The sequence below is a fragment of the Lutra lutra genome, chromosome 4, assembly GCF_902655055.1.
Source record: "Lutra lutra chromosome 4, mLutLut1.2, whole genome shotgun sequence".
Taxonomy (NCBI): Eukaryota; Metazoa; Chordata; class Mammalia; order Carnivora; family Mustelidae; genus Lutra; species Lutra lutra.
The window spans coordinates 178,298,441-178,325,509 of record NC_062281.1 but is presented as its reverse complement, the minus strand read 5'-3'; the positions used below and the strand labels follow the sequence as shown (position 1 = coordinate 178,325,509).

Genomic DNA, 27,069 nt, shown 5'->3' with positions numbered 1-27,069 from the left:
TATTAGAAAACAGCTTATGTTACAACAACAACAACAACAACAACAACAAAATCTACAAAAAAATATTTCATCCCATGGAAAGCCTCCAGGGCTGGGGAACGGGGTGGGGTGTGGGGGGGGGGGGTTGGCGGTATCAGAGCACATGGATGGTCCAGATCTGGGACGCCCGGTCCTCGGCCAGCTCCCATAGCACCGCGTGGTCCCGGTCATAGCCCCGGCCACCTGGCGGAAGGAGGGTGATATGGGGAGATGCTTCTTTGGACCCCAGTGGCCACAGCCCCCCTCAGGTGCCTTCTCCCACATACCGGCCCCCTTACCCTTCACATCTAGGATCCGCCCTTCAAACATCTGGCTGCAGATGTGGCCCGATTCGCTGATGCTCCACGTCTGGCGGGGGAGGCGGCTCTCAGCCCACAGCACCGCCTTGGAGCCCGTGCTGGGAGGCCCAATCACCTGCAGGCTCATGGTTGGGGCCACCTGAGACCCCAGGAGGTCATCAGTGACTCCGCCAAACCCGACACCCTTAGCACACACCCGGCTTTGAATCCTGGCTCTCTCGGACTGTGACCCTGGGTCAATCTCTTAATCCTTCTGTGCACTGGGTTCCCTGGGGATGGGAATCTTTTCGTGCTGGCTGCTGCAAGCATTCAGTGTGAAAAACCGTAAAAGGTTTGGAAAAATGGCTCCTCCAGAAAGCCTCTCATGACTGACTCGCAAAGCATAAGACTTGGCATAAGACAAGCTTTCACCTACTATTGCCTGTGTGACTTTCGGCCTGTTACTTAACTTCTCTGTGCTCTAGTTTCCTCATCTATAAAATGGAGAGTATGGCAAGACCTGCCTCATAGTGCCTCTGAGGATCGTACAAGGCATTCATGTGAAGGGCTTACCACAGCACCTGCCACAGGTTCTCTCTCATTTCAAATAAAAGGCATAACTCCTTCAGCGGCCTACAAAGACCCATACCCCTATAACCTTTTTTACCTCCTCTCTTGCTACTTCCCTCCCTCCCTCCACTCCAGCCCATGATGTGAGCTGGCCGGTCCTGTTGCAAGGCAGGTTCCCATCTCAGGGCCTTGCTGCTGCTGTTTCCTCTGCCAGGAGAGCACTTCTGCGGACACCTACATGGCTGCCTTCCTCATATGCTGCCTTCTTAGAAAGGCCCTCTCTTGTCAGAGCTACAGCCACTCCCTATCCCCCTTTCATTTCTTTTTCCCCTAGTGCACCTCTAGCCTCCCAACATATGGAGATGTTTTACTCATTTAAATGGTTTCAGTCTCTTCCCACTATGATGTCAGTTCTGGAAGGCAGGAGTCATTTCTATTCCAGGGCCCTAGCCCACAGTAGGTGCTTGGGAAATGTTTGTGGAGTGAATCTATCCTTATTAATAGGATCCAAGTTCTGTCCCAGGATATCAGAGCTGGGAGTTCCCTTAGAAGTGTCTGGTTCTACACTCTCGTTTTGCAGATGGGGAACTGAGGCCCAGAGAAGAGCCCAAACCGCCTAGGGGAGCAGAGCCTGCCGTCTCCCCCTCCCCAGGGTCCTGGCAGGTATGTGTGTCTCTCTCTGTCTTTCTGGCCCGAGGGCAGGTCCCCACTGGCTGGGACTTCCCCACACAAGGAGTTTTCGAGGGCCTGGGGCTCTGGGGTCCCCTTCCCAGCCCCTCAGCTGGTACCTGGTTCTTCAGTAGCCCATCCTTGTAGTACCAGACACAGCTGCCTCCCACTTGGGGCTCGGAGACCACCACACGGCCAGCCTTCATGTCTTCCACGTGGTCTGGCACTGCCAGGAATCCCCTCAGGGCGGCATTCCAGAGGCGAAAATAAACCCGACGCTGGGGGTGTGCAGAGGAGCTAAGAGTGAGAGGCACCCCCAGCAGGGCTGCTCCCAGCTGGGCCCCTGACACCCTCAGCTGGGGAGCCACAAAGATCCCCAGCCCTCTAGTCCCTCCTCCCTGCCAGAACCCCTCCTTGGCCCTGCTTCTAAGTCCCTTCTCTCACACATGGGTATCAGGGGGGCGGCCGTGGTGCACACCCGTGACCACAGACACCTGCAGCCATGTGCACGGGGACACGTTGGCAGAGACGCCCCAGGTCCCCATGATTGGGCAGAGGTTTGCAGCAGCCACAAATACACGGACACACTCAGCCATGCACACACAGCCCCCCACCCCAGCTGACTCCACGCCCCAGGTTTGCTAACAGGACAGATGCAGGTATGCACACGGACATGCACACACACACTGGGCTGAATAACCATGGTGGGGCAGACACCTGGTTGTCACGCATCAGACCAGGCTCTGCCACAGATCAGCCAGGGGTCCTGAATTGTGGTGACGGCACTAACAGAAGAACCGCACCTAACGGGTGCTGAATGCTTACCTACACGAGTACCCTTCTAAGGGCTTTGCAAACATTATTTTCAGTCCTTAAGACAACTCCATCACATATGTTAACCCATTTTATTTCTTTCCTAAGATTTTTAGTTTGTTTGTAAGTAATCTCTGCACCTGAGATTTTTTAGTTCTAAGTGGATAAACATATTACTAAAAATTTAACGGTAATGCATTTATTATAATGCTAATGAAAGAAAAATCCTACACACACACACACATCACACCCATGATTTTATGGATATCACTCCTTAGAAGAAGGATAAAGTGAAAACAAAAAGTGAGTCAGTTTAGAGAAAAATACTGAGTAGATAATGGTTCAAGAGGCACAATGATGTGGCAAAATTGTGACGAAAGTACCCCAGTGCTGAGTTTGGGCAACACGGGAAGCGCACGGCCCGACAGAGCAGTACGGGCACGCATGAGCCGACGCACTACCCACCTGCCTGATGGGGTAGAGGGAGCCCACCCTCTGCGTCCCGCTGTACGTCAGCCAGTTGGTGATCTCACAGCTGCCTGCCAACCACTGGCGGCCCCGGAAGTCACTGTGCTCACACAGCACCCAGCTGGGCCCCATAGGTGCCGGAGATGCAGAGAGGAAGACAGACAGACATAGGAGGAGGCACAGATGTCAGAACATTCTCCACCTCCTTTTCTCTCACACTGAGACTCCTCTGCCTGGTATTAGGGTCCCAAGTGTGGGGAGGGGGTGCTGGGAAGTAGATTTGGGGTTTGCAGGACAAAGGAGCGTCCTAGAGGATCCAGGCTGGGGGGTCCAAGGCCCTCCTCCCACTGCCCCATTCCCTCCCTCCTGGCTGTGGATGGGGAGTGGAAGGGAAGTGGGAAGGGACAAGAGGCCAGGAACCCAGCCCTCACTCCCTGGCAGCCCCCACCCTCCGGCCCCTCTCAACACACTCACATGCCCCCCCTGATCCGCACGGACAGCACGTGGTTGTTGAAGCCCTCAGCTTGTAGGCTGCGCACCTCCCTGTCCAGCTCGATCTCCTTCCCTTCCAAGCACTCCAGTCCATACAGGAAAATGGAGGGCTCTGAAAAGTGCTGGGGTCGGGGGGTGGGGGCATGGAGAAGGACTGAGGCCAAGAGAGCCCCGGCCTCCACCTTGGCCCCCAATTCCAGATACTCCAATTCCCAGATCCGCATTTCAGGCCCTCTTCCCTCCTGAGCTCCGCCCCACAAGGCCCTGGACTCCCGGACACTTGCAGCGGGTTGCACCGCAGACTCTCAGATACAGCAGGTGCCAGACTGGAACCCCCACTGCCCCCTCAAATCTCATCCCAGTGCCAGTGAATGGCACTTCTAACAACAGTGATGACGCAGTAATTACAGCGGTTCTCACGTGTTCAGGGCTTAACCACTGGCCGGATTCTGTGCTATGTGCTTTCCCTGATCTCTTTATAACTTTTCAACATTCCTCTAAGGTAGGTGCTGGTATTATCATCCCTGCTTAACAGAAGGGAAACTGAGTCTGGAGATGATTAAACCCCTTGCTCAAGTCCCTAGAGCTGGGCTTCAGAACCACATCTGTCTGCCTTCAGAGCACAGTGTATATTTGCGGAGCTTGGACTCAGCAGCTGGGCTGCCTCTGGGAGAACTCGGCTCTGCCTGTTACCACCTTTGTGACCTGGAGCAAGTGGCATGACCTCTCTGTGCCTCAGCTGCACATCTGGAGAAGGGAGATAATGGCAGTAACGAACCTCACGGGGTTAAATGCCTTAGTGCCCGGGAAGCCTGTGAAACGCCGCCCGGAGCCGGTCTGTGCTCCGCGGTCAGCTTCCGCGGTGCTGCCACGGCCAGCCCATCCTGTCCTCCAGACTCTGGCTCCTTACTGTGGATGGGCCACTTCCCTCCATCTCCTCCCTGGTCCAGGACATCATCATTTGTTCCTGCTTACGGAGTAGCAGCCCTACTGTCTTGTCCCCGCCCGCCCACCCTCCCCACAGAGCAGAGCTGGCTCTCCGTCCGCCTCCCTGCACAGAGCCCCCAGTCCGTGCTCCGGGCCCTGCCCCCAGCCCACCCGAGTGCTGCTCCCTCCTGTCCCCACACCACCTCTATATCTGGACACACCACTCTGCAATGTCATCTTTATGTCAGTATGGCCGTGGGTTCCAGGAAGGCAGAGTTGAGTCTGATTCATTTCAGCGTCCCCAGGACCTGTCACGGTGGGCCCTCCATAAATCTCTAGTGAGGGGAACTGCCTTGGAAGCCAGGGGCTCGGGGGGACCTGGGCGGTTCTGATGAAGACTGGCTCCAAGCTCCGGCAGCCTCGCCCACAGTGAGAAGAGACTCGGGACCCGGCACGCCCCCCAGCAGCACCCGCTGCCTCAGGAGTTGCCTGGACCCGGACACGGTGACTCACCAGGGGTACCTTCTGGAGAGAGCCCAGGACCGTGGAGGCTAGGCAGCCCATGGCCGTGAGAGTAGGGAACTCGCCCTCGGAGAGAATGTGCTGATCACCCTCGAAGTTCTTCTCATCAAACAGGATCCAGCTGGGGAAGGGGAAGAGCAGGGGGATGGGAGTAGGTATCTGAGCTTGGCCCATCCTGTACTTGGCCTGCCAGACCCTCTGACATGCAGCAGAGTGGAGGCAGACTTGATTGGGACCCCCACACCCCCAAGCCCAGGAGAGGCCAAGGGGGAACAGGCCCTGCAGCAAGAGACTGAAGTCAAGACTTCAGAAATAATGGGGCGCCGGGGTGGCTCAGTGGGTTAAAGCCTCTGCCTTTGGCTCAGGTCATGATCTCAGGGTCGTGGGATCGAGCCCCGCATCGGACTCTCTGCTCAGAGGGGAGGCTGCTTCTCCCTATCTCTCTGCCTGCTGCTCTACCTGTGATCTCTGTCTGTCAAATAAATAAATAAATAAATAATCTAAAAAGAAAAAAAAAAAGACTTCAGAAATGACTGGATAAAACCGTACGGCCCCTAGGGAAGAAAATCAGGCAACATGAAGCAAAGCTCTATGTACAGTCACTCAGCAATCCCATTTCTTGGAATCTTGAAACCTTTAAAAACCTGAGATGGCACCTGCACAAAATTCTTCGTGCCGCGCTGTTGGCCGTGGCCGTGGGGAGGCAGCCCACAGGCCCATCAAGAGGGGACAGTCAATTAAACTAAGAATGTGAATCAGCAGCTTTCTCTGCCCACGGGTCCTGTCCCCATGCCTTAATAAACTGCCATTCTGCACCCCGACAAAGCGCACTAAAAAATAAAACAAAACAAAAGCCTGCTAAGAATGTAGAGTATAATAACATAGCAGTAGGGGCGCCTGGGTGGCTCAGTGGGTTAAGCCTCTGCCTTCGGCTCAGGTCATGATCTCAGGGTCCTGGGCTCGAGCCCCGCATCGGGCTCTCTGCTCAGCGGGGAGCCTGCTTCCCCCTCTCTCTCTGCCTGCCTCTCTGTCTACTTGTGATCTCTCTCTGTCAAATAAATAAATAAAAATCTTAAAAAAAAATAACATAGCAGTAAAAAGGAATGAGGAAGAGCTCTTAAAGGGATATAAAGAGATCTCCACACTGTTAAGGGAAAACAAGGGCAGAACAGTGTCTGTAGCATGCTTCCCTTTTGAAAAACTGTGATAGAACCTGCATAGCATAAAATTCGTTCTTTCACGTGTACGATTCCGTGGTCTCTAGTATATTCACCAGGTTGGAGTGTACATCTTTTTTGTGTAAGAAAATGGGGGGAGGGGCACCTGGGTAGCTCAGTGGGTTGAGCCTCGGTCTTCCACTCAGGTCATGGTCTCAGGGTCCTGGGATCAAGCCCCGCTTCGGGCTCTCTGCTCAGTGGGGAGCCTGCTTCCCCCTCTCCCTCTGTCTGCCTCTCTGCCTACTTGTGATCTCTCTCTGTCAAATAAATAAATAAAATCTTAAAAAAAAAAAGAGAGGAAGACACAGGAAACACAGGAGCACTCTCTCCACCACATGGGAACACAGGAACAAATCAGCTCTTTGTTAGCTAGGAAGTGAGCCCTCCTCAAGGAGCTGAGAATGGGCCTGCACCTTGACCTCCAACTTCCCAGTCTCCAGAACTGTGAGAAAATAAATTCCTGTTCTTAAGTCTTCCAAAGTATGATATTTTGTTGTAGCAGCCCAAGCTAAGACAGGGACACTGTAATTTTTTTATTTAATTAAAAAACAAGTAAAAATGTAAAGTATTCCAAAAATTTAAATAAATTAAGTTAAATTAAGGAACCTGAGCGTTTACCAATATGGTTGGTGGCATAACCACACACACGAGAAGTATTATTTCAAATGTCTTAACAACAATATTTTGAAGTGGGATGTTGGTGAATGTCCTGAGGACAAAAAGAACCACAGAGAAACCTCAAACAGCATTCAATGCTTTTCACCGTTAGTAGTAATATTAGTATTATAGTTTTGAAACATTCGGGTTCCATATAAATACCATTGTAATTGGAATCCCTTGGTAGATAACTGATTTCAAGTTTAAGGCAGAAATATACAAAATGATCCTGGAGCATCTTATTGTACCAGAAAAACAAGGAAGTTATAAAAAAACTGCTAGAGTCATATCAAAAGCAGACAATTTGAAGGGGCTCCCAACTGCCAAAGACAAAATGATTAGGGCACACAAGAGAATTAGTTACTCCAGTGGATGGAGGCATTTCAATTACATGTAAATCCATAAGTTCATAATAATACTTTAAAAAAATATATTTCTCTAGTCAGCTCTGGGGGTTGCTAGGGCACCAATCCAGAAATTATTCTGAAAATTGGTCAAGAGAAATTGATCCTTGGCAAAGGATCAAACTGCCTTTTTTGTATAAACTATTTTGGGTAAACAAATAGTTGAAAAGGGAAAGCTCTTTATAGATGTATTCCAGCTAACACATGTAGAAGGAATACCAAAAATCTTAAAATCATCATTTTTTGACCTCTAAAGAAACAGTGAGTATAGGCAATTATCATCAGTGGATACTAAAACCATTAGATGAGAGATAAATGGCAAATCTTATTTTTTTTACATGGCAAATCTTACAATGTAGAGATTTTTTTAAAAAGATTTTATTTTTTTTAAAGATTTTATTTATTTATTTGACAGAGAGGGAGAGATCACAAGTAGGCAGAGAGGCAGGCAGAGAGGAAGGGGAAAGCAGGCTTCCCGCTGAGACCATGACCTGAGCCAAAGGCAGAGGCTTAACCCACTGAGCCACCCAGGTACCCCCAATGTAGAGATCTTGATATCATTAAAAGTGGGACAACCAGGACAACCATGTGCCTGACATAATGCAGTAAGAAGTACAAGGTACCACCTATATAGTCTTCTTGTCAATGGAACAAAACACCCTTACTCTCATCAAGCCTCCAGGCCTACCAGTTTACAGGAAATACGGGACACAAAGGGAAAAAAGGGACCAGAAGGAAGCAATAAGCCAAATTCAGAAGAAGGGAAACTTACAGGGCAAATTATTGGTTTTCTTTTCTTTTCTTTCTTTCCTTTTTTTTTTTTTTTTCAGAGAAGGAGGGATGTGGAAGAAGAGAGAGAATCTCAAGCAGGCTCCATCCCCAGCATGGAACCAGATACTGGGCTCGTGGGGCTCTCTCTCTCACCACCCTGAGATCATGACGTGAGCCAAAACCAAGAGTCTGTGGCTTAACCAACCGAGTCACCCAGCCACCCCCTATTGGGTTTCTTTAAACAAATAAATGGTATAAAACAAAAAGAAAGGAGCAGAACTGCTATAAATTAAAGATCAAATTGACCAAAAGCAGTGTGTGGACCTTGTTTGGATCCTGAGCAAAACAAACCAATTTCACAAAGGCATTTTTTTAAGACAGTGGGAGAAATCTGAACATGGACTGGACATTAGGTAATATTAACAAACTACTGTTAATTTTATTAGATGTGATAATAAATTGTGGCTGTGTGGGTTGAGGAGGGTCCTTTTTTTTTTTTTTTAAGATTTTATTTATTTGACAGAGAGAGATCACAAGTAGGCAGAGGCAGGCAGAGAGAGAGGAAGGGAAGCAGGCTCCCCGTCAAGCAGAGAGCCCGTTCCAGGGCTCAATCCCAGGACCCTGGGATCATGATCTGAGCTGAAGACAGAGGCTTTAACCCTCTGAGCCACCCAGGTGCCCCACGGAAGGTCCTTTCTTATTAGAGATATATATTTAAGTATTTGCCTGTGCAATTTTATGTTGGGTCGGGATTTTAAATGTTCCACTAAAAAAAAAAAAAAAAAAAAAAAAGGCAGAGAGATAGATGAAACAAGATTGGGCTTCTTTATCCTATACTATCTACAAGTTTTATGTTTTCCATTAAAACTTTATTTTGCTTTAAGATTGAATGATTCGGGACAGAATAGCTAATCTCAAGGAGGAAAAATCATTTCACAGAAAGACCTTCCTGCAGCCTGGATTTCCAAGCGGAGTTAAGTGCTCTGGGCAAGTGGGCCCCACTTCTACCCTCTCCCCATGTCCTCACCTGCCCCCGTGGACTCGGCAGGACTGGGCCTGGAAGGAGGCGGGCAGGGAGGCCTGATCATCCTCGAAGGAGATGTGGTCGCCCAGGAAGTCGGGGCCGGAGAAAAGCTGAATCTGCAGGCAGAGACACGAAGAGCTGAGAATGGAGGGCGATGGAGTGGGACAGAGAGAATGGGAAGAGGAGACAGACCCCCACCAGCTCCTTACCTTTGAGACAAAGTGCAGATTGTGCTCGCCGACCTAAAGGAGGGCCCAAAGTTTCGAGACTTAGGGAGGGTACCAGCCTCTAGCCTCAGTTTCCCGACCCTTTTCATGGCTCTCGGGTAACTCCTCCGTTCCAGAGGCCCCGCCCCGCGCTCGGAGCCCACCCACTCCAGCCCCGCCCTCCCCACTCCAGCCCCGCCCCCCCAGCAGTGGGCTCCTCCCAGGACCCAAGTCCCGGCCCCCAGGACCCCACCCAGAGCGGCTGGCGCGCACCTGCAAGACCGGCTGCAGCGAGGCGAGGGCGCTGTTGCCGGCGCCCCAGTCATCGCAGTTGCGGTACACGCCCTTCTCCAGCACGTACTGCTCCCCGGAGAAGCCCACCTTCTGATAGGCCACCCACCTGCAGGGAGGGCGGGGCGCGGGTCAGCGGGGCGAGGTCGGCTCCTCCTCGGGAACCGCTCCTGGCCCGCCGCGCTCCCGGAGCCCGGGTCACTCACACGCCGCTGAGCACGTGGATGGCCTGCGTGTGGGGGCCGTGTCGCGCCAGCTCCACGTCCGGCAATGCCTCTCTCACCTCCACTCCATGCCCCTCGAAGTCCATGGCCTCAAACAGCACCACGGCCGGGTCCCCAAAATCCTGGGCCCCAGGGATAGTCAGGTCTCTCCTGCCCACCCACGGAAACCCGCGGGAGTGCCCAGACCTCGGGGACGCAGCCCACCAGGGGATTTTGGAGTGAGGCGATCAGTATGGCTTGGGAAAAAACAGCAGAAGGGCAAGAGGCTAGACCTCAGGGAACACTTCCAGGCGCTCTGGAGAACTGGGAGAGATGGCACAAACTCTTCGTTCAACAGACTGTACTGGGGGCGAGGGTGGGGGGCATCAGGCTGTGGCCACAGGCAGAGAGATGGCCCAATTGTTTTTGCTTACCGTCCGGATGACCCGCAGGGAGGTCAGCGCCTCGTCATAGCCTCCCCAGTGTGACCAATCAGCATATTCCCCCTCCTCCAGCAGGTACTGGTGGCCCCGGAAGCCTGCCTTCTGGTAGCCCACCCAGCTGGGGGAAGGCAGAGGGACAAACAGACTTGGTCATGGCTGTGTAAGACAGCTGCCCCCTTCCCCTACGCAGCCGGAGCCATTCCCCAACCCCCACTGTAGAGGCCAGAGGGGAGGATGAAGTAGGAGGAAAGGTTCTGAGTCCTCACCAGCCCCCAAGAACCCGCAGGGACCCCACAGAGGCCAGGTGGGGGCTCTGGCTGTCCTCTGGCTGCTGAAGGTTGTAGATGTCTCTGCTCACTTCCCAGCTCTGGCCCTGAAAGCCTGTGGCTTCGTAAACCACAACCTGGGGAAAAGCAGGTGGTGTGAGGGTGCCGGGGAACCATCTGGACTGAAACACACCCAGCCAGCCAGGGAGGCCCTGCCTTAGTTAGCCCAGAGCTAAGTCCTCCCACTCTCACTGAGCTCCATTCTCTTAGGTAACTCCTGTTTCTTTTCTCTGACCTCTGACCTGCTTCTTATATCAAAAGCCAGTTTCCAGCGAGCCCATAAGATTCCGCCTTCCCAAACCCAGCTTCCGTTCCCCCGCACTCTCCTCCCCTGTCTTCTGGTCCAGGCTGTGATAGCCACACGCATATCCCACACACCCCACCCAAAGGCCCTCTTCGGCCCTGCAGCCCAGACTCTTACCTTGGGCTCCCCTGGCTTCTCCACATTTGGGCAGCCCTGCAGAGGAGACAGAGCTGAGACACCAACCCAGAGGTAGAGGAAGAAGAGGGAGGACAGGTAACCCAGGATTTACTTGGTCCTGAGATCCCTAAAAATGGCCAATCCCCTGTCTTCCCTCTGCCCCAGCTATTGGGATAATTCCCCCTCTCCTCAATCCCATTCTTAACAGGAGCCCCCCAGGCCCTGCCTCTTCCCTACAACCTGCAGGGCAAGGTAACTTGTGACCACTTGCCCCTTACCAGTCTCATGGGCTTCAAGGAGCCCACTGTAGGGTCCAAGGCACCCCAGGCCTCTGAGGTGGGGTACTCTCCAGGCTCCAGGATGCAGGGAGTGTCTTCAAAGTAGGGCTTGGGGTAGAGCAGCCACCTGGGGGGAGAGGTAGAGAGACAGCTGTACCCCAGATACACAGGGACACAGATTGGTGATGGGGGAAAGGTTGAGAGGGGAGAAAAAGGTTTAGGGAAAGAAGCCCCCATCAAGACGATGCGGGAGGACAATTCAGACCTCCATAATCTCTTGCAGTAGCCACTCCCTCCACCCCCTTCCTCTGGCCTTGCGCTAATTTCACACAGCTGGAGAGTTCTTTCCTGCACACATACCTGCTTAAGGACCCCCAGTAGTTCCCTATTAGCCCCACAATATAGTCCAGCTGCACAGAGGCCCTTTGATATGTCTCCCTTCCTGACTCCTCACATCTTCTCACCTTCTACTTTCTTGGGCCAGACTGAACTTTCGAGGCTTAGTTCTCTTGCCTCTGGGCCTTTGCAGGTGCTGTTCCTTCTGCTAGATATACTCTTCCCCACACAATTAACAAATATTTAGGGGAATCTATCCCATGCCAGCCCCTGCTTCAGGCATCAGGGAGACAGTGGTGAACAAAACAAGGGCAGTCCCTCCTGCCCTGCTCTCCTTATGCTGAGATTCCCCTGCAGCCCACTCATCCCAGCTGAGATGTCTCTTCCTCCAGGAAGGCTTCTCTGACTTCAGGCTGGTTTGGTGCTTTTCTGTGCTCCCCCATCCCAGGATTCTGATCACTACTGCCTTCTTACTTGCCTGTCCCCTCCAGCAGAGTAAGTACTGCCTGAGGGAAGGAGTTGTGTCCTATCAGCTCTGTGTCCCCAGCACCCTGCACAATGAATGTTAAAGGAAGGGATTCCAGAATTGCCCAGACTTACAGTCCTGCAGAGACAGCGGCGGATGCCACCTGCAGGGGCCTGTCCGGGCCCTGGGAGTCCTCCAAGGCATCCGTTAGTTTCACTCGCTCCCCCTGGAGGCCCTCCTCAGAGTACAAGATGATCTCAGGGATAATGTAGTCCTGCAAGAGAGAGGTGGAAAAGGGTATGTAAACAGCCCCCCTCAGAGATGACCCCCAACCTGCCCCTAACAGCTTCCCCAAGCCTGTCCAGCCAGGGTCCCAGGGCGCTTCTGGGAGACCTCCGTGGCCATCTCCACAGAAGCCAGGAGGGTGACTGGGGTGTTCTCTGCAATGTTGGCCAGACAAGCCTGAGACCAAATCCCTCTCTTTGGCGCTGGACCTTTGGTACCGGTGATCAAAGTTCCCAGCGGGAACCTGCCGAGTGCCATGCCATTCGCCTTGCCTCTGGGTAGCCTGAAAATCCAACCCAGAGAGAAGGAGGATGGACAGCTGTCACCTGAGGTCTAACTTGGACTCTTCCTTTGTAAACCATTCCTGCTCTAGTCCACACTGGCTTCTACCTGGATCTCATCCCAGGTAGCAGCAGATGCTCTCTGCATTCTGGGTGTTTCTTTCCCGCTAAGACCATTTCATTCCCTCGCTCCCTCACCAAACGCTTATGAAGCATCTGCTGAGGGCAAGGCACCATGGAAAGGGCATGTCCTACTCCATCTCAGCCAGCCCTCCCAGCAGGCGCTCTTACTTCACTCACAGGCTAGCAAAGTGAGGATCCGTGCAGTTGGGCGGCCTGCCTGAGGGCACACAGCCCGGACGTAGCAGAGCAAAGAACAGACCCATGGAGTGTGTGTTCACTGTTGCAACCAACCCCTCCCACGTGCCTGGCACACACGAGGAGCCCAGTCCACGCTGAATGAATGAAATGAAACCAGGTCCACCCAACTTCAAAGCTCTCGTTTTTTTCTCTTCTACCTTGTTACCTCCTACATGAAGATGCGTTTATTGTGAGAAGCTCACAATAAATCGTCCACAAACATTTGTGTGTTTCTGGAGAGGCTTTCAAAACCATCCCCTCCTTTGCATAGCTGGGCCATTGCCCTGGTTAAGACTCGTCCGCTCTCGCCCTCTTACTGGGAGGATTGCAACAGCTCTGTCTTAGAGGTGCTCATGCTTTAATTTAAAAAAAAAAAAAAAAAAAAAAGTGTGATAGGCCCTGCTTTCAGGGTTGGGCTTTCTCTTCTGGGTCTCCCTACTGGCCAAGACAGTTTTGTCAAGCTTAATTTCGGTAGTCTGTACATTTGTGTTACAAAAACTGAATTGTATTTTCCCCCACTTTACAGATATGGAACTATAATATTGACTGGGCCTGTTCAAACCACGCATTTCTCCCTCCAAATTCAGAGGTGCCCCTCACCTGGAAGTCACAGCCCTGCCTGGTCTTCCTGAGTCCCAGATTTCTCCTCCCCACAGCCAGAGGGATGTTTATAAATCCCTAATCTGATTATATGGCTTTCCTGCCTCAGGTCCCACCCTCATACCCTAGCTTGACCATGAGTCTGGCAGGGCAGAGAACAGGTCTCCCCCGTCCACCCGCTGCCTGGCACAGTGCCTAGTACAAGCAGACATAAACCAGCATCTGTGAGCAAATGAACAAACATCCGTGGCACCCTGGGTCTGACCTTGGGCCTGAGATCCCGGGCCCAGGGCAGGTGGGCTGGCACCTGCAGCCACTCCCAACCATTTCTGTTGCTCTCACCAGACCCTTCAAGCCAGCTCCAATTTCCCCAGGCTGCTCTCCCAAGCTGGGGCTTGGCCTCTGTCTGCCCCCTGCCTCCCCAAGGCAGGTCGAGCACCCCAGAACTCCTTTCTTCCCCAGGTGGAGCTCTGAGGTCCGGACTCTACAGGCGAATCCATAGTGAGCTCCCTTCAGGCTCCTCAACCATGTGAGCTCTCCCGGCCATTCCAACTCTAGGCACCTGAGGTTGTCCCCATCCTCAAGGGCTGGGGCCTGGGGAAGACGGGGCAGCATCTGGTGTCCACTCCCAGCCACTCACCCGGACAACCCGCCTCAGGGAACCGATGCCTTGGGTGCTCCACACGGACTCTGGAGCTCCTAAATCCACCATTCCTTCAGCCACGACCAGCTTCCGGCCCTGGAACTTGGGCTCTTCGTAGAGCACCCAGCTGTGGGCACAGAGACCCAGGGTCACCGGCAGGGAGAGGATGTAGCCACAAAGCAGGGTGGCTGAAGGGGTTTCAGCCAGGTTGGCCTAGGCACATCTCACCGCCCTGGCATCCCCCAGGTCCACAAGCAGCCCCCTGCCTCACCCTGGCAGTCCGCACTCACCATCCTCGAACTACCCTTACGGAGGCCACGTGGGCCCACCCAGAAGTGTCGGCGATGTCTTCCCAGACCTCCCTTCGGCTGCCTTGGCAGCCAGGCTCTGAGAAGAGGATCATCTGGAGAGGACACAGAGGGACTCCTCACGCCCCATCCCCAGATCCCGGCCTCCTGCTGCCCCCACAGTCTTCCCCGCACCAACCCCCACATGGTGTTCCCCCCTTACCTTTCCAGGCCTGATGTTCAACTTGCCCTGGGTCTTTAATGCTGGGCTCTGGCATGGAGGGAGGTAATAAAAAGTCTTATGGTGTGGCCTCCTTACTGCCTCCCCATAATCTGTCATTCCAAGGATCCCACATGTTTCCTACTGGCCTCCACTCCACTGGCCCACAGAGGATGTCACCAACCTCCAGGGAGCTCATCACCCCGCCCCAGGGGTGTGAGTGCCTATCACTCCTTTCCCCCAGCTTCCAAGAGATCAGAGCCACCAAGCCCTTTGAGCTCCACAGTGCAAGCCTTCTGCTATGTGAATAGGGAAACTGAGGCCCAGAAGGATGTGGCCTGTATAAGATCACACTAAACTAGACATCAGACTCAAGGCTCTGGCTTCTCGAGACTCTCTTCCCAGTGTCACGGTCCTGATACCATTCAAACCCTGCCCAAGGTGAGGCCAGGTGTCCCTCGCCCCCATCACCTTGCTCATCCAAGGCCTCACTCACCCAACCCTCCGGAGGCCGGGCACAAGCAGGCTTCTCCAATGGTGGCCTTTCACTGCAGAGCAGGGGCAGCTGTCCTGGCACTTTCCTGAGTCCCGGCGTCCCGTGGGGCGGCAGGGCGGATAGTTTTGTACCCAGTGGTTCTGAGGCCGGGCCCTCCTGGGGGGCAGCCACCAGCCCACTGAAGAGAAGGCTGCCTCCGAGACGGGAAGTGAGCCTGCTCCCTGCTTGCCAGTCTGGCCCCAGCGCTGAGGGGGCGCCCTTGGCATCTGCCACATGTTTCTTCATCATCTCCAGAGGAGAACGAGAGACCTGGGGGAGCCTCGCAGGGCGAGAGTCCCAGGAGGGGCTGGGCCCAGCTTTCTCTTGCCTGCGCTGGAGCTTCTCGTCGTCGCTCAGGTAGGGATTCTCTGGTTCTTCCTCCTCCTCTTCCTCCTCTTCCTCCTCCTCCTCTTTCCCTTCTAGTGTGGGAGCCTCCTGGGGGCTGCGTCCCAGCACCCATGGTCCAGGCTGGTCCTCCTCGATGGCGGGCAGCGTAGCGTACATGGCCAGGTAGGAGGAGCGGGGGGCTCGTGGCAGCCGATGAGTGCGGAGGATCTCAGGGGGCTCCATGCTCCGCAGCGTATCCAGGAAAATCTCTAGGTCAGCAGCCAGGGCCACCTCCTCCTCCAGGGATGTCTCTGGGACCATCTCGCCCTCGGTAGAGTCAGGGACAAGCCGGGACTCCGGGCTGGCCTCTGCTACCATCAGCGCCAGGACAGGAGGGGCTCCGGGGCTGGGGGACACCTTGCCCCCTGAGGATGGGGCAGGGAGAACAACAGCATCCTGGACAATCACCTTCTGGGTGGAAAATGGGGTAGCGGAAGCAATGGGATCCTGGACAACCTCTTTCTGGGTGGGAGATAAGATGGGACTCACTTCGGAGCCCTCAACCACCTCATCCTTTTCGGGGGATGGGATAGAGGAAGCAGTCAGGCCTTGAACAGCCTCGTCCTTGCTGAGAGAAGAAGCAAGACTGCCTTTAGTACCGTGGACAGCCTCTTTTTGGGTGCTAGGGCTGCCTTCTGGGGCCTGGACAACCTGGGCGGGCTTGGGGGGTGAAGCAGCAGGAACACCAGGACCCTGCACAACCTCTTTCTGGGTGAGGGATGGGTCGGCATGGACCCCAGAACCCTGCGCTACCTCTTCCTGGGTAAGGGAGAAGTTAGAGATATTTTTAGAGTCTTCAACAAATATATTCAGTGGGGAGGAGGGAGCAGAAAGCCCTCCTGAGCTGGGGACAGCCTTCCTTCTTGTAGAGGATGGAGTGAGAGGCTGTCCAGGGACTGTAACAGCCACCTCGCTCTTCACCTTGGGCAGGATGGGGGCAGCAGAGGGATCTGTGAGCCCTTCCCTTTTCACAGAGTGTAGTGCCTGGGGTCCCCTGGGCTTGACAGTGAGCTGGGTCCTGGGGTGAGTGGGCACCACAGGCTGCTTTGAGGGGCAGACTGGGTCCAGGGAGGGGGTAGGGGTCTGGCGTCTGGGAGAGGAAGGTGACAGTGCCTGGCCCTGGGAAATCTGGAGAGGAGGCTGGGGGAGACTGGAGGCTCCCTGATCCCTTGGGACCTCGTGGGCTCTGGCATCAGGGGCTCTGCTCTGGTCTTGGTCTGGGCGAGCTGCAGGGACATCCTGGTTCCAAGGTGGGTGGACATCCTCTGGGATGCCCACAGGGACCAGAGCAGCTTTGTCCTTTGGCTCTGCCATCCCTGTCTCAGGCAGCTGCCCTAAGCCTGCGCCCCCTGCACTGCCCAGACCCGGACTCCTTGGCACAACAGCCACGGGCCTGGGAAGCCGGCTGGCCGGGGGGCTACGCTCAGCAGGCATAAGGCTACTTAGCAGCTCCCGGGCTTGGCTGAGGCTGGGTGAGCCCTCGGCCTCGGGGCTCACCACCACTGCCCTCACGGTGCGAACAACTTTGCGGCCCCTCGGCGGGGCCTCGCCCGATATCACCGGCCCCACGGTCACAGAGCTGTTCACCTGTCGCTCCGTGTGCCCTCCCACCACCACGGTGGTCTGCACAGTGCGTGTCACCCGACGTTCTTCGAGGCTCCGGGGGCTCCCACTGATGAGACTTACACCTGGGTGGGGGCTTGGCTCACGGGGCCCTGGCAGGGGCACCAAAATCTCATTCCTGGCCATGGCTCCCGGGTGTGTTGGCTCAGTCCTGGGCTCGGGGGGGCTGCCATCACCCTGGTCTATAGCCTCCTTCAGCCTTCCCACTCGCCTTTTCTCCTTGGGGAGTAGTGTGTACTTCTTGGAAAAGATGGGCCCGTGACTCTGACAGCTCTTGGAGCCGGCCCCATCCCGGGGTCCCTGGTAATTTATAGTCGTTTCTTCCCGTGTCACAAAGCCATTGACTTCCTCTCGACAGTGGCTGTGCTCAAACACCTCTTCCCGGGGGGCTTCTTTCTGTGCCCCCGACACTAGGGACACCTTGTGAAAACGGTGTCTCATTTCTTCGTGGGCAGGGGGCAGCCGCCGCCATGTCAGCGTAGTGCTCACCACAGGAGTCTCAGCCTGAGCCAGGGGCCCACCTGCCTCCTCCATATTGGGCCCCGGCGACCTGTCTTGAGGTGTCCTTGGCTCACTGTGCTCCAGCTCCCTGCAGATGGTGCCGGGAAGAAGAGAGACAGGGTCAGGGGGTGATGAGGGTGGCTCTTCGCAGTACAGAGTAACGACCCCTGCCAAGCTCAGGCTTGGTCACCCCAGGCAACCCATTGGACTTTTTGGACCTTTGTTTCTTCATCTGTAAAATGGGCGTGATACTCCCAGCTTTCCCACCATCTCCCCACTTTCAGATGATCCCCAATGCCAGGGTCCTTCAAGGGGTGAAGCTGAGGCCTGAGCCTGGAAGGAGAGAGAAGGGAGAGAGCAAAAAAGCATATGGGTGGGGTTGTGACTCTGCCCAAGGAGCCCTGGGTCTAGTCCTCCAGAAGCCAAAAACTAGAAAACCAGGCACCTGGCCATGATAAAGGGAGGAAAAGAAAGATGGGCTACGGCCTCCAGCAAAGCTAAGTTTCCCCTGACCCTATCATTTACTATTGGATGACCTTGGGCCAGCCACTTCTCCCCGTCAAGCTTCACGGGCCAGGCACCTTGCTAACTGCTTAATATTCATTGTCCTTCCGAATCTTCAAAAGAATCCCATGCATTTGATACATCAAAGAATCAATTATAAACAAACATTCCCATTTTGCGGATGAGGACAAAGAAGGCTCAGAGAGGTTAAGAAACTTACCCAGAATCACACAGTGGCAGAGGCAAGACTTGAACCCCAACTCTAAGCACTTGACCACCACTAAACTCCCTAATGTAAGTATCTGGTGAACCAAGCTCTGTGGTTTAGAGATTTACTTTTAAAGGGGGCCACAGTAGTCCTGGAGGGACCACCCAGCCCTCACTCCCACTTCCAGGCTGTGCTGACCAGGACAATCCTATTCTCAGATCCCAAGGACCCAAGAGGCAGCCCCCAGGCCATTATAAGGGAAGCTAAGACCAGAAATGCACCCCTGCCCCCAACTTCCTTCCCCCATCTCTATCTTCTTCTCCCCTGAGAAGCCAGTGGAACCCAGAACTTTGATCCTGCTCTGTGGCCCTAGCAATGACTCAGGTTTTATGAGGACAGAGATGAAAGGGGCTGAGGCCCAGGGAAGCCTGACTTGACTCCAGGAACCTTGGGAGCTATGATAGGGTCTGAGTGGCCTATTGGGGAAGGGAGGGAGCTGACATGAATCCCAGACCTTTCCCCAGACCAGAATTCCTGAGAGCAGGGCACAGCCAGACACCTGAGGCCTTAGATCAGGGCCCTTTGCCTGAGGCCACGACCCCCTCCCATCCTCACTAAGGAGCTCCTTTTCTTCCAACAGAACCATGGCCTTCTTGTTGGGACTCCCACTTCTCACTGAGCCCCCCACTGAGTTTCCTCTTTACTTCTGCAATAATAACTAGGATTTCCCTGAGATTCCCTGCCCCTGAGGCTATTAAGTAGCTGAGCCTGGGTTCTAAGTCATCGATTGATTGATTGATTGATTGATTCATTCATTCATTCAGGGCTAATTGTGTTAGGTGATGTGCTGGGCCCTGGTTTGGTTCACCCAAAGGCGGGGTTCTAGGAGTCTGCGGTCCAAAGAACCGGACATAAAAACAAGAACCACATCAGTTTTGGCAAAGCAACAAGAGAACAGCTTCAAAGGAAGCCATTGGTCATCAGATCAGATACTGTAAATGACCTCCTAGCAATCAAAATTCCACGCCTTTCTCAAGCCAGCCCAGCCCCTGAACAACACCCGAGACAGTCACTCATTCCATAAACATGTGGTCATTGGCTTCTGCTTGCACACTTCTGGGGATACAGAGGTCACCATCTGACAGCTGACCTGTCCTATCCCTGGACAGTCATGACTGCTAGAGTGTTCTTCCAACTGTGCTGGAATCTGCCTGCCCATAGCTGCCCCCTTTCATCCTTGCTCTGAAGATACAACACACCCCCATGGCCCAGGATACCTCCAAGGCTAGCAGAAGCCCTCAGCCCCAGAGCCCTCTCTTCTTCAGGGCCCCAGATCAGAAAAGGATCTGTTGGCAGGCTGACTGTGACCTCCAAACAAGGTGTGTGGGGCCGGGAAAGGGAGAGGCTGAGGAGGGGGCGGGGGGAGTGTGGGAAAGAGCCTGGTCTAACCGAACAAGTCCTGGGTTCTCCCCGCTTACCTGTGAGTCACCCCCAAACTAGGCCAAACCAGTCCACAGGCCCACAAACGCATGCTGCGTCACACAGACAAACACCGACACCCAGACAGACACCAGCACAGACCCACCGGGTCACACAGGCACAAAACCAGACCTACACACTTACACAGACAGACACGGTCAGACACACAGCATTACATACACTCAGAGACACAGTGGACACATGCATCAGACACACACACACACACACAGAAACACACAAGACACAGTGACATGTGCCCACATTCACAATACACATGGTCAACTCACAGTCCTCCTCCCTGCTCGGGAAATCTGCCTGCACTCAACACAGCCACACATGAATGCATATACGTCTTACACAGCCCCGCATGCAGTCCCGACTGTGTCCCACCTCCCTGCCCCCACCCCAACATCTGCCAGTCCTGACACAGGGAATGCTTCCCCCAGAAAGAGGTCACAGAGGTCTGGTATCCCCAGAGGTCAGCTTCCTGATTCTCTAAGTGAGCCCCTAGCCTCCAACCAGAGTCTGTCATTAGCTACCTCGTCCCAAAATAGCCAGGGAGTGGCAGGGAGAGCCCCAGTCCCCTCAGCTAAACCTGCTGCTGCTTCCTTCTCCTCTCCAAGGCTTGCCTCCTCCACGAACCTTCCCTCTCTCCAAAGCCCTTCTCTCCCAGCTGGGGCGCCTGAGCAGGGCTCTGGGCCACCCAGGGTCCCACCTCTCCCCTTCCCTGACCACAGGACAAGGTACCCTGACTCCTGCTCAGGGGCCTGGGCATTTCTGATGCTGCCAAACCCACTTCCATGGGGTCACTGAAAACCCTGTACAGCAACCAGTCAACCCTGCATGGACGGCACAGGGCCAGCAAGTCCTCTGGGAGAGGCAGAAGGAAGCAGTGGTTAAAGCACAGGTACCCAGGCTCAAGTTCCGACCCCTTCACTTTCTACTTGACTTTGGGCAAGTGATGTGATTTACCTGAGCCTTAGTTTCCCTATTGCAGTGAGGGTGGTCAATAAGATTAGTCCTGCTTCATGGGGCTTTCTGAGGATTTAAAAGAATTATGCTTACGGGGCAGCTGGGTGGTATAGTCGGTTAAGTGTCTGACTCTTGGTTTTGACCCAGGTCATGATCTCAGGGTCATGGGCTGAAGCTCTGCGCCCAGTAGGAAGTCTGCTTTAGAGTCTCTCTCTCCTTCACCCTCTCCCCCTCCCTCCTGTGCTAGAATGCTCTCTCTCTCTCTCTAAAATAAATAAATCTTTTAAAACAGTAAAATTAAAAAAAAAAGAATTATGCTTAGAAAACAAGCCATGGGGCATCCGGGTGTCTCAGTCAATTCAGTGTCTGCTTTTGGCTCACATCATGATCCCGGAGTCCTGGGATCGAGTCCTGTATTGCATGGGTGGGGGAGGTCCCTAGCCAGCAGGGAGCCTGCTTCTCCTTCTCCCTCTGCCTGCCACTCCCCCTGCTTGTGCCCGCCTCTCTCTCTGCCAAATAAATAAATAAAATCTTTAAAAAAAAAACAAAAACAAAAAAAAACAAGCCATAAATAACAGCCACCACCAGCATCATTAGGAACTTTTCAGAGCCCTATTTGAGCTCCAGTGCCCCTTCCTGGTGACCCTAGAGACATCACCCCTCCTCAGTGAGTTTCAGGGGACCCATCCTTCCCCCTTTGGGCCTATGAGGCAGATCCAGGGGAGTCATTCCAATGCAAATAAACACTGAGGATTGGGAACCTCGTGCCTGTTCCTGAGGTCACCACCCCAGAGCCAGGTGGGGTCATTATTGACTGCGGCATTAATGACAAGCATCCCTGCTATTTGGGCGGCCCAGCTCCCTGGAGTTCAAAGCACGTCCTGTGACCACCTCCTCCATCCTCACTCCAGCTATCAAATCTACTCAACAACTCAAGGCCCAGAGAAGTTAAGCTGCTGGTCCCAGGACACCCAGCACTTTGGCTGGGCACCTATTCCTAGATTGGGTCTGTGGTGGGTATCACTAAGGAGAAGGTCACTCTCCCCAACCCCTCCATGACAAGCTCTCCCTCTCCTCCGGCAGACAGGGAAGAGCGGCAACAGTTCCCCCGATGTAGCCTGTGGGTGAGGGGAGGGAGAGGAGGGCAGAGCTGAGTGGGCAGAAGATGGCAGAGTTAGCTCGTGCTTGGGGAGCCAAATGAATGGGCCTTGGTTTAGAAAAGCCCAGACACCAGGCAGAGACCCAAGAGTGGGCAGCCAGGCCAGTTTCCCCTCCCTTCGTCACCCCATGTGGGACCTGACGTCTACTCACCGTCTGTGTGGGGAGCCGGGCGTCCAGCAGGCCTGGCGCTCCTGCTGCTGGGCTGTGACCTCCTGATGCGGTGGGGCTCTCAGCCGGGGCTCCTGGGGCTGGTCTGTCAGGCACCCCGTGATGGGGCGGGGCCCCTGGGGAGGCTCCTGCCAGCCCCTGGATTCCTCAGGGCCGCAGGGGTGGAGAGCTGGTTGGGCAGGTTTAGGCTCTCCACCCTCCTCCCCAGATGCCCGCCTGTGGCCCTGGAGGGTTATAGCGATGTAGTAGCGGGTCCTCCTGGCAGAGGGACACTTGTGTAGGGTCTGGGCAGGATCGGGCAGGACTGGCCCCGGTGTGACAGGCTCGCCCTTTGCCCCCTCTCCTGTGGGGAAGGGTGCTGGGCGGGGCAGCAGGTTTCCCAGGTTGCCAGGTGGCTCGGGCCTCACAGGAACCCCTGGGGCAGGGCACAGAGATTGCAGACAAGTGCAGCCTGGGGTCCCTTGCTCCACACATCCGGGATCTGGCGCCGGGCATGAGGGGCTCTCCAGTCCCACGGAGGCGTAGTTGGCCAGGTCAGAGGCACTGCCCACGGCTGGCCTCTGCAGGCGCCCCAGGGGTTGATGGGGCTCCCCTGAGCTGTGTCGTCTCCTCCAAAGCCAGGAACCACGGCTCCCTGTCCGAAGGTCCCATTCTGAGCAGCTGTGGGATTGGGCCTAGGGAAAGCAGAGGCAGGCGACTGGTGACAGCACTTCTCCTTACCCTCCCAGCACCCCTCAACACCCTGGACGGTCCTCCTCGGCCCGAGAACTGGACAAAAGGGCAGAGCTCTGGGAAGCCGCTCAGTATTTCACTCATGCCCTCCCATTCTGCATATGAGGGAAGTGAGGCCCAGAGAGGACACTGACTTGACCAAAATCCCTCAGTAACGGCCCCACTCTCAGGCCAACTGCCACTTTCCCAAGCAACCACAGGCCTCTGGCCCTTTAGCAGCAGCTTCTTTGGGGATCAGAGGCTGCGTGGATGTGCCCAGTATGAGTGTCTAGGGCCTCGGCCCCCTGTGAACTTCCAGAGAGCTTATAGCTGCCTCCCCCGTCCCTGGGACCCTCACAGCCTGAGATTGCCAAGCACACCCTGGAGGAGGCACCTGGGCATAGAAATGTACCTGGGCCATGAGGGAGTCAGGGAAGAGGGTTCCCCCGAAAGTGAGTAACTTCCATCTACTATCTTCCCCTGGGGCCCAGCCTGGCCGTGGGAGGGTGGGGAGAGGGCCAGCGATCCCAGGCTCATACAGACACTGCTCCCCAAACCACGAATTCTCAGGAGCAGGCTTATGTACTTGGCAACAGAGGAGCCAAATCTGAGGCCAAAAGTCCTCTCTGCAGGGGCCCTTGATCCCAAATACCTCAATTTACTCATTTGAGAAATAGATACAGCCTCTTGCTCCCCAGGGGCTAAATATGTCAAGAGACAGGAGGGCACCATGACTTAATGTGGGGGCCTGGAGCCAGGCAATCCAGGCTCAAATCACAGATAAGCTACTTTCTAGCCACAATCTCAGTGTCCCTGTGTGTAAAATGGGTATGATAATAACAGTACCTGCTTCCTGGGAGTGCTATGAAGACTGAATGAGATAAGCCATGCAGAGTAACCAGCACCTAATGAGTACTCAATTAAACATGCGTGATTACCAGTGGTATTCTAGACCACAGACACACACCTGCTAAGCCACCTCGAGGAGGCCTTCTGCTCCTCCAAAGAGAGGACACCCTGTCACTGCTCGAGCCATGCCTCAGATCCACTGAAGATGGGGAACTGTGCCCAGAAGGTTAAACCACCAGTCCAGCTTCGCCCCTGGGGTTGCATGCCAGGAATTGGGGAAAAGAGGCCAGAGAGGAGACAAGGTCAAGCTAAAGAAGGGAGTATAGAAAGGGGGCTCCTGGGTACAGGTACTGGCCCTCCAGGCTTCCCCAAGGGCCTGAGCATTAGGAAGCTCAGGTTTCCAGAACATCTAGGCCCCTTGATGGATGTTCTACATCTATGACTTTCTTTCTCACATTCTTTCTCACAACTCTGAGCGGCATTATTGTCCCCATTTTGCAGACAGAGAAACTGATTCGGGGAGTGATCTGTGCAGGATCACACAGTGAATCAGTGGCAGAGGATTAGAGAACTCCAGGTGCCTGACTTGTAAGTCAGGGTTCTTAGGGCCAGCCCAGCCCCTCCCAGAGCTTCTGATCCCACTCCCTTCCCACCTCTTGGGATTCTCTGTTACCTTGAGGCTGACATTGCTGGTGCTGCCCAGGTCCTGGGCCAGGTCTGGGCAGCTCCGGCCACCCCAGGGCCTAGGAAGGAAGCACAGGAAAGGGAGTGAAGTAGCCTTCCCCCCTCCCACGCTCAGACTGGACTCTGGGGCCCTCCCCTACTTTTCTCAGGGCACATAGGCAGGCTGAGCTTCTGAAACCTTAGGAGTGGGGCAACGTCTACACAGCAGCTTCCCCTCTGCTCCCTCCCCCAGCTGTCTACTCCCCAAATGAGAGGACAGACAGATGAGCTTGGGACAAGAGTGGGGACTAGGTCTATAGTAGAATCAGAATATAGAAAAAGGACAGCGTCTCCATAGTTCAAAAGCTTGCTATGCGATGAGGCCTTCTGGGAGCCAGGCTTAGCCTTAGATATGGTGCTCACGTGATCTCCTTTGAGCCTCAAAATAATCCTAGAAGGTGAATATTATGCCCCTATTTTTCAGATAAGGAAACTGAGGCCCGGAAAGATGAAGTGATTTGCCTGGAGTCACACAGCTGGTGAGCCTTGGAGTTAGGACACTAGGACCATCCCATTCCAAAGGCTGGTTGGACATCATGGCACTAATGGGGGCAAGATGGGGAAGTGCCTTGACCGTCTCCCCCGTGCACCCCGCCCCCAATCCCGGGCAATCAGCAGGGATCAGAGAGGCCTGTTCCTTAGTGCTGGAGTCCCATTCCCACATCTGGTGAGAACGCGTCCAAAGGCACATACATGGGCTGTATCATCAGGCTGGCCCCTGAGCATGCGCAGTCCCTCCCCTGTCCTCCCAATCCCTGACTCACCAGGAGGCCAACCACGCCTCCTCTCAAGTGCGGAAAGGGAGGGGCCATGCCACCTGGGCCCTATAGGGCAGGTTCTTGCCAGACCAGGTAATGGGAGAGGGCGTGTCTCCCTGCTGGGGTGGGCAGGGCAGTGGTAGGGTGTGGGTACCCCCTGGGGCACCCAGGCTTCCAGGCTTTCCAGGGTGGCTAGGCCCTCCCCTCCCCCTTTCTCTTTGGGGTGAGAGAACAGCACAAACCCCTCCTCTCCCTCTGCGCCTGGTGCTCAGGTACCCTACCCCTCCCACAGCTGCTAAAGACAGCCGTGCCATGATAAGATCAGAACAAATTGCCCGGTAACTACCTAGAGACACAACACCCCAGTGCCTGCGAGCACATTCCATGCGAGCACATTCCATGCTCTTTTCCGATACCGGGCCTGTGAGCCACTGGGGTCCTCTTCACTGACCCCTCCCGGCCATTCAGCTTTGCCACGCAGAATGGAGCCTTTTTCCTTCCACTCCGACGGTGGTTACCAGCAAATGGGCTCAGAGAGAGGAAGCAGTATGTTCAAGGGGACCAGGCCAGCCGCAGCTGGGGTTAGGACGGAGCTCTGCCCAGCCCCCCACCACGGGTTTGCAGTCCTGGAATCTCTCCGGGTAAAAGAGCAGCCCAGTGCTTCAGGATATGGGCTCTGGAGTCATACTGTTTAAGCTCATAACCTAGCCCCACCTCCTCCCAGCTGTGTGACTCCGCAGGTGACTTCACCTCTCCGAACCTCCATTTCCACATCTGAATCACACGAACTACACTTGCCTCATAGCGCTGCTGTGAGGATTAAATGAGATAGTCCAGGTAAGGCATGAAGCAAGTGGCAAATAAAGGTTTATTGTTACTACAGTCTGGGGCGACAGGGGAAATCGTCCCATCTGAGGGCAAACGCAGCGCGGTCTGCGACACCTCAGGGGCCCGTCACGCTCATCACAAAGGGAATGAAGACGAGAGGGAAGCTGGCCTGGGATGTGACAAAGTCCACAGCGGCAGGGGGGGCGCCTACGTTGGCCTTTAAACTGTCTCGGGAGAGGAAGTCATCCCCCCTGCCGCCGCCTGACTTCAGGAATTGCAAAAGTTAAAGTTTCAAAAAAAGCGCAGGTTGTTTCTAAAAACCATATTCACAGTCATATATCCAAAATCGTAGTACACTATCACGTGTATTTTTATGCTCTCAGACACTCGTACACGCTTATTTGAACACTCACTACCCTCTAACACACACACACGCACGCACACACCCCTAGAGCCCAGGGGTGCCCCTGCAGACCTCCTCCATCCCCCTCACCTATCCCGGGCTCTGGCCTCCTCCGGGGTCCGCTTCCCCCGGCGCTCCCTCCGCAGCCCTAGCCTGGCCAAGCCGCGGGCCAAAAGCGCCCCCAGCCCCGCGTGCGGCTCGGCCATGGCAAGGGCAAGGCCCCGGGCTCCCGGGCACTACAGCCCTCCGGGGCCACGGGGGCCACCCGGATCCGCTCCTCTCCGCTCCTCCGCAGAGAAACGCTTTCTCCGGCCCGCCCCCTTGAACAAACAGCGGCCCCGCCCGCAGTCTGTTCGGGCGGGGGACTGACCCGTGGGCGGCTCTTGCCCCAGGACACCGCGTGCGTTCTGCAGGGGTCGCACCGCCTGAGTCCCACTTCTCCTCCCCGCTCTTGCCGTGCTCTCCGCATGGACTGCGCTATTTCTTTAGGCCTCGGGAGGCTCCAGGGGCACACCGCGTGCCGGCAGCCCCCACGGTGGCCTTGCACGAAGTGGGCGGGAAGGAGGGACCTCGGGCCAGCGAGGCGGCGCTGAACCAGGGGTCTCTCTCCCCCGAGGAGGAGGGGCTAGAACGCAGGGGCCGGGTCAAGACCAGAGGGGGCATGGTCTTGTCGAGTGAGTGGGGCCTTGCCCTGGTGGTTGGCCTATGGTACAGGGCCAAAGGGGGTGACCGGGTGGGTTTTACACCGTGACCTCAATTACT

The 27,069-nt window shown here is 55.0% G+C and overlaps 1 protein-coding gene across 2 annotated transcripts; it reads right to left on the bottom strand.

The window, feature by feature from the left end:
* Positions 1-26,590, bottom strand: CRYBG2 (crystallin beta-gamma domain containing 2). 2 transcript variants are annotated; one of them, XM_047727798.1, is made up of 22 exons: positions 26,398-26,590; positions 24,269-24,338; positions 22,018-22,709; positions 14,994-17,631; positions 14,501-14,548; positions 14,281-14,393; positions 13,988-14,117; positions 11,956-12,095; positions 11,020-11,146; positions 10,742-10,777; positions 10,261-10,397; positions 9,986-10,112; positions 9,555-9,694; positions 9,331-9,457; positions 9,061-9,093; positions 8,855-8,967; positions 4,770-4,899; positions 3,312-3,451; positions 2,835-2,958; positions 1,676-1,834; positions 318-477; positions 1-222 (listed from the first exon to the last, which is right to left on the bottom strand). In XM_047727798.1, exons 1-22 carry the CDS (start codon positions 26,511-26,513, stop codon positions 134-136), a joined length of 5,589 nt encoding a protein of 1,862 aa, XP_047583754.1. In that variant the 5' UTR covers positions 26,514-26,590; the 3' UTR covers positions 1-133. The 2 variants fall into 2 exon arrangements, with proteins under 2 accessions (XP_047583754.1, XP_047583755.1); XM_047727799.1 differs by lacking the exons at positions 24,269-24,338; positions 26,398-26,590 and adding an exon at positions 17,762-17,876 and having other exon boundaries at positions 22,018-22,153.
* Positions 26,591-27,069: the final 479 nt, after the last annotated feature.

Coding starts and splice junctions, on each gene's coding strand:
- CRYBG2 (XM_047727798.1), bottom strand. CDS start 26,513: ATGGCCGAGCCGCACGCGGGGCTGGGGGCGCTTTTGGCCCGCGGCTTG. Junction 24,339..26,397: donor GAGGCCAGAGCCCGGGATAG/GTGAGGGGGATG, acceptor CTTCCTTCCTAG/GCCCTGGGGTGGCCGGAGCT. Junction 14,394..14,500: donor TGAACATCAGGCCTGGAAAG/GTAAGGGGGGAA, acceptor TGTCCTCTCCAG/ATGATCCTCTTCTCAGAGCC.